General features: G+C 46.8%; 1 protein-coding gene across 1 annotated transcript; it reads left to right on the forward strand.

Moving 5' to 3' along the window:
* The first annotated feature begins 2386 nt into the window (after positions 1-2386).
* LOC127749100 (uncharacterized) lies at positions 2387-3373 on the forward strand. Its single transcript, XM_052265841.1, has 4 exons — positions 2387-2608; positions 2758-2832; positions 2917-2997; positions 3073-3373. The coding sequence occupies exons 1-4, from the start codon at positions 2502-2504 to the stop codon at positions 3167-3169; spliced, it is 360 nt and encodes a 119-aa protein (XP_052121801.1). The 5' UTR covers positions 2387-2501; the 3' UTR covers positions 3170-3373.
* The last annotated feature ends 1158 nt before the right edge of the window (positions 3374-4531 follow it).

Raw genomic sequence — 4531 nt, forward strand, 5'->3', positions numbered from 1 at the left:
CTCCCATCTGCAGGGGTCACCGCCGCACACGAGGTCATCAATGGCTGTGCCCCATATACACTGCATCCTCCCCCCCCCCCTTCCTCCTCCTCGTTATACTCCCCTAACGCGCCTGCCATTTAATGCCCGCCAAAGAGGCGTCAACTTAGTTTCGGCGGTGAATGATGAGGAGGTCGATGTGATATTGGCGCCGAAACAAAATGAACCACAACCGAGCGCCCGAGTCGGCCCTCCACTCGAGCCAGAGAGGACCGACCGAAGGACAGCGGGAGGGGGTAAGGGGGAGGGATGGGGCTCTCAGCTGCTCAGCCAAAACCCTGGGCGTCCGGCGATAGAGGCTGCCCCACAGTGTCCACTCCACTGCCAGGGTTCTCTTCAGTTTCGTACAAAACCCTGTAAACTTTTCTCTCGTGGGTCTCACATAAGTAAACTCCCTCAGGACGCGGCCCTGGACCTCAAAGAAAAACAAGAGGCATGGTAATAGTTTCACATAATGGACTGGATTGTACAACGCAGCAGCTACAATTTGATACTTTACCACCACTGGCTCCCAGGAATGTCTGGAGTGCAGTTTGAGCCTCCTTGTTTCCAGATAACAATACTGCAATTACAAAAAGCATGGTATCAGTTCTCATTGCTAGTAAGCAGTCATAAACTCTTTTTGAAGTTGAGGAAGGTCGTATTCATGCTGTAACCCAGTCTGCATCGATCAAATTGATCTCGATGAGGATCTCGACATACAAAGTATTTGCTGACATTACTATATGAAATATGATATAAATAGGTGCCTGAGTATAATGTTATTAACCAGTGGCGTATGCTGAAAGTTTGATGACCAAAACTTATCGTTTTCATGAAAAGCATTTAAATGAATGTGATAGGTTGGCCTTATCAACTTAAGGGAGACAGCAGAACAGCAGAAGCGCACAACCGCAGAAGAGCACAACCGCACATCGGGCGCATGATTGCCTTTACGCCGTAAAACCGTGTTTGATGCTGTTTTATGCGTTTTCCTGACAATTAAAATATTAAAAATGAAATTTACGGCGTAAAGGCACTCATGCGACCGATGTGCGGTTGTGCTGTTCTGCGGTTGTGCGGTTCTGCTGTTCTGCTGTCTCCCTTAAGTTGATAAGGCCGTTATGATCAACAGTTAATCGTCAATGTGTTACTTAACTTACCGAACAATAGTGCGCAGAAGACAAATAAAAAGGTTCCGGTCTGCTCCGGCCGTAGGAGGCACAAGACAACAGTCGCTGCTGTCAGGCATATTATTACAAATACAAGCCACGGGCTAATCTTATTGTCATCACTGGAAAGAGAAAGAAAGAGGTGTGTAAAATGCTTAGGAAAGGAAATAAAATAAAATGAATTGGAAATTTCGATTCAGTATCAATTAAAAGACTCGCATGTTTCATTTTAACTCTCACTGCCAGCTGATAGTGAGACCAGCCTCCCACTATCGAAGCACGGGCAGCATGGGAGGATGGGGTGATGGACCCATGGATGGACCATATCACTTACGATAATTTATCGGCCGCATCCTTGGCGGGAGGGGGCGGGGGGGGGCAGTTACAGCACCGACCCCGGCTCCGGCTCCGGCTACGGCTAGTCTGCATAATTAGTTAATATTATATCTATTCCTACACGACCAAGACGGATGGAGACGGCAAGGAGAGCTGCAGGCTAGTGGGTGGCGCGACACCCTCCCAGTCTGCACCACTGGTAACGGGATCAAGTAAACTATTGGGGAAACCGAGTGTTCCGTTCGAATCTCAAAAGTTAGCCGGTTGTAAGGGAATCGACGGTTTTTCCATACATCCTAGCATCTGGTGGGTATTTCCCAGTAAAAGTGGTCCCCTGCCGGGGCCCGAGGTTCGTCGGAGTTGTGGAGAAGAAAACAAGAAGAAGACTCTATCGTTCTGTCGTCTGCTGCGAGACAGGCAGAAATACTTCTTGATATAACAAATCCACGCAGGCTCGTCCAACCCCCGGAATAGTTCTAATGCAACCAGCAATGATCAAATAATCTGAGAGAATAGAGTTTTAGTGAACACCAGTTATATTAAGCGTGTAAAGCGTGCACATCGGGAAAACTTGTCGGGCGGAAGCCTCCGACGGAGCTCGGGACCGGATATGGGCCTGTATCTACTCCAGATACAGTGGTCTGGCGGCTACTTCAGATTTCATTCGTACGGTTGCCAACCTGAGCAGGTTGAAACTTATATTTAAGCTCTTGTGACAACGCATATACATAGCTTTAGACAACTCTGCTTTCGTCGAAACGATAGAAAACTTGATTGCATAGCGAAAGCAAATGAAAGTCATTCAAATGTGCCCATTGTGACTCAATGAGAGGATGTATATGGTGTTGCAGTGTTGTCAACGTGGAGCTGGCCTACGTGTACCGTCTGTACCGACGTGTACGCAGTTGTTTAGGTCTTTGTTTAGCTTTGCTTTAGATTGTTCTTGAATCTGCTGAGAAAATTAAAGTTCGAAATATGGTACCACTATATCTGTGTCCTTTAGCCCTGCTCTCTCAGCTGTGGGGTGCAGTTTCCTGGAAAGCCATGGAATTATCCTACTGGCTGGCGAAATATCAACTGACGTGAGTATTTATAGGCTCTACTGCATTTCTAACCTCATGGTTGTGCATTATTCTATCTCTGCATTCTTAAAACTGGCCTCATTCTCCGGCACCTAGTTTTCTCTTCCAAAAAAAAAATCTTTAAATTAAACTTTCTGTTTTTCATCCAGGATGGCTGTGGTTCACCAGATGCTGTATTTAGTCATCGCACTTGGAATGGTCGTGCCTCTTCACATTACCCCATGGTAAAAAGCCTAAGTATTCTACCTGCTTCTTTTTATTTCTCCTGTCCATCCTATTTGATCTGTTTGTTTGTTTTATGTTGTCAGGATCTTATTCATCTCTGGCATTAGTATTCTTACATTGTCTACATACAATGAAGACGTTGCGAAAAAACTACTTGAATACACGTAAGTTGTAGCATTTAAGCTGAAATATAATCCCTATGCCTCTACTAGGTTAAAATGTGTTCTGTTTCTCTGCAGGTCTGTTACCTTTCCGACCATTCAAGCACTAACGACAACTACCCTTCTATCAGTTATGATCAGAAATACCCAGGAGAGGTTGTGCCTATCCTCCTAAACCCGGAGTTGAAAGAAGAAGAAGTTGAATTCATTGTGTACCGTCAATCATTGCATGTAAATCAATGCACCTTATAACCCATTGAATTTCCAAAGTTAAGTTCTAAGCTGACATTTCTACCCCTGTGTCACCTTTTGATGGGGCTTCTGATGCTTGTTATCATCCTGAGAAAGAAAGTTGCTGAATAAATTCATAGATTGTAAATATTTTTAACATATAGAACTAGATGCCTGAAGGGATTATTGACGAGTCTTACAATCTTCTCGTCAGTCAACGAATTTCGGATGAGAAACCAGTTTGACAAGTCCGTGTGCGTGCTCGTCGCAGCCACCGGCCCGGGCGCGGTGCAAAGCAGTACCTTCTTTTAGCGGGCCTGACAGCCTGAACGAGTGCAGCCAGCGGCTTGGCTCTTGGTACCCGAAAAGATGAAGGATATGCCCTTCTCTGACCTTGGGGGCGACCGTCGGATTCCACCCCGCTTTGTCGCTAGGGGGGCGTAAACTTAGGGGATGGTTTTGAACAAATTCACACATTTTGGGCTGCTGCGCGAAAACGAAACGTCCTACCGCGTTCCAATTTTGATCACAGGTGCATCTCATGACCCCCTAAGCTGCTGTGAAGCAGATTTGCCACCACTCTCCCCTGAGGGGCGTAAGTGCCACAGGGGTGGTCACCCCTACACTAAGGGTAGTTTTTGAAAATCAGCGCGTTTTCCACCGGGGACTTTCTCAGTGCGTCCTACACATTGTCAACTGAAGTTTCCAGACTTTTCCAGGCCTCCTTAGTGTGAACAGGCAGGCCCGCCCTTCCGCCAAACAAAGTTGCCAGCTCCGCTTCGCTCCGCCGGCAACTCCGTTCGGCAGGGGCCGGGCCTGCTTGGCCTGCCGGCGGCGATGCGGCCCGACCATTTCCGTCATGCGATTTGCTGAAGAACATAATCGACTAGTGTAGCGGGCCTTCGGCCCGTCATCTTTGAGTTTGCCCCAAAGACTCGAGGTAGGGATGTAACGGTGAAACACCGCGACTACAACCCACCCTTCTGCTTAGAAAACGTTTTTTGGGGGTGGGGGGAGAGTTTCCTCTCTGTTTTGCGGTTTTTAGGCCCTTTCTACATCTTATTGTTCACTATGGCAATTTTTAGCTTATTTCGTCTAAAAAGACTCTCTAGCGCGTAAACGGTTAGAGAAAAAGCAAAACGGACGAAATTTTCGCCCAAAGGGCTCTACTTTCACAAGTTACCCCTTAGGAAATCATAAAAAAAAAACTAACTTTTTTGGCCTTTTCTGTTTTCTTCGATACCCCCTTTCAGCCCCTTAGGGGTGGCTGACAGGATTTGCCGTAGGCGTTTTGTTTTGTGGGAGT

The sequence above is a fragment of the Frankliniella occidentalis genome, unplaced genomic scaffold, assembly GCF_000697945.3.
Source record: "Frankliniella occidentalis isolate FOCC.00 unplaced genomic scaffold, Focc_3.1 Scaffold31, whole genome shotgun sequence".
Taxonomy (NCBI): domain Eukaryota; kingdom Metazoa; phylum Arthropoda; class Insecta; order Thysanoptera; family Thripidae; genus Frankliniella; species Frankliniella occidentalis.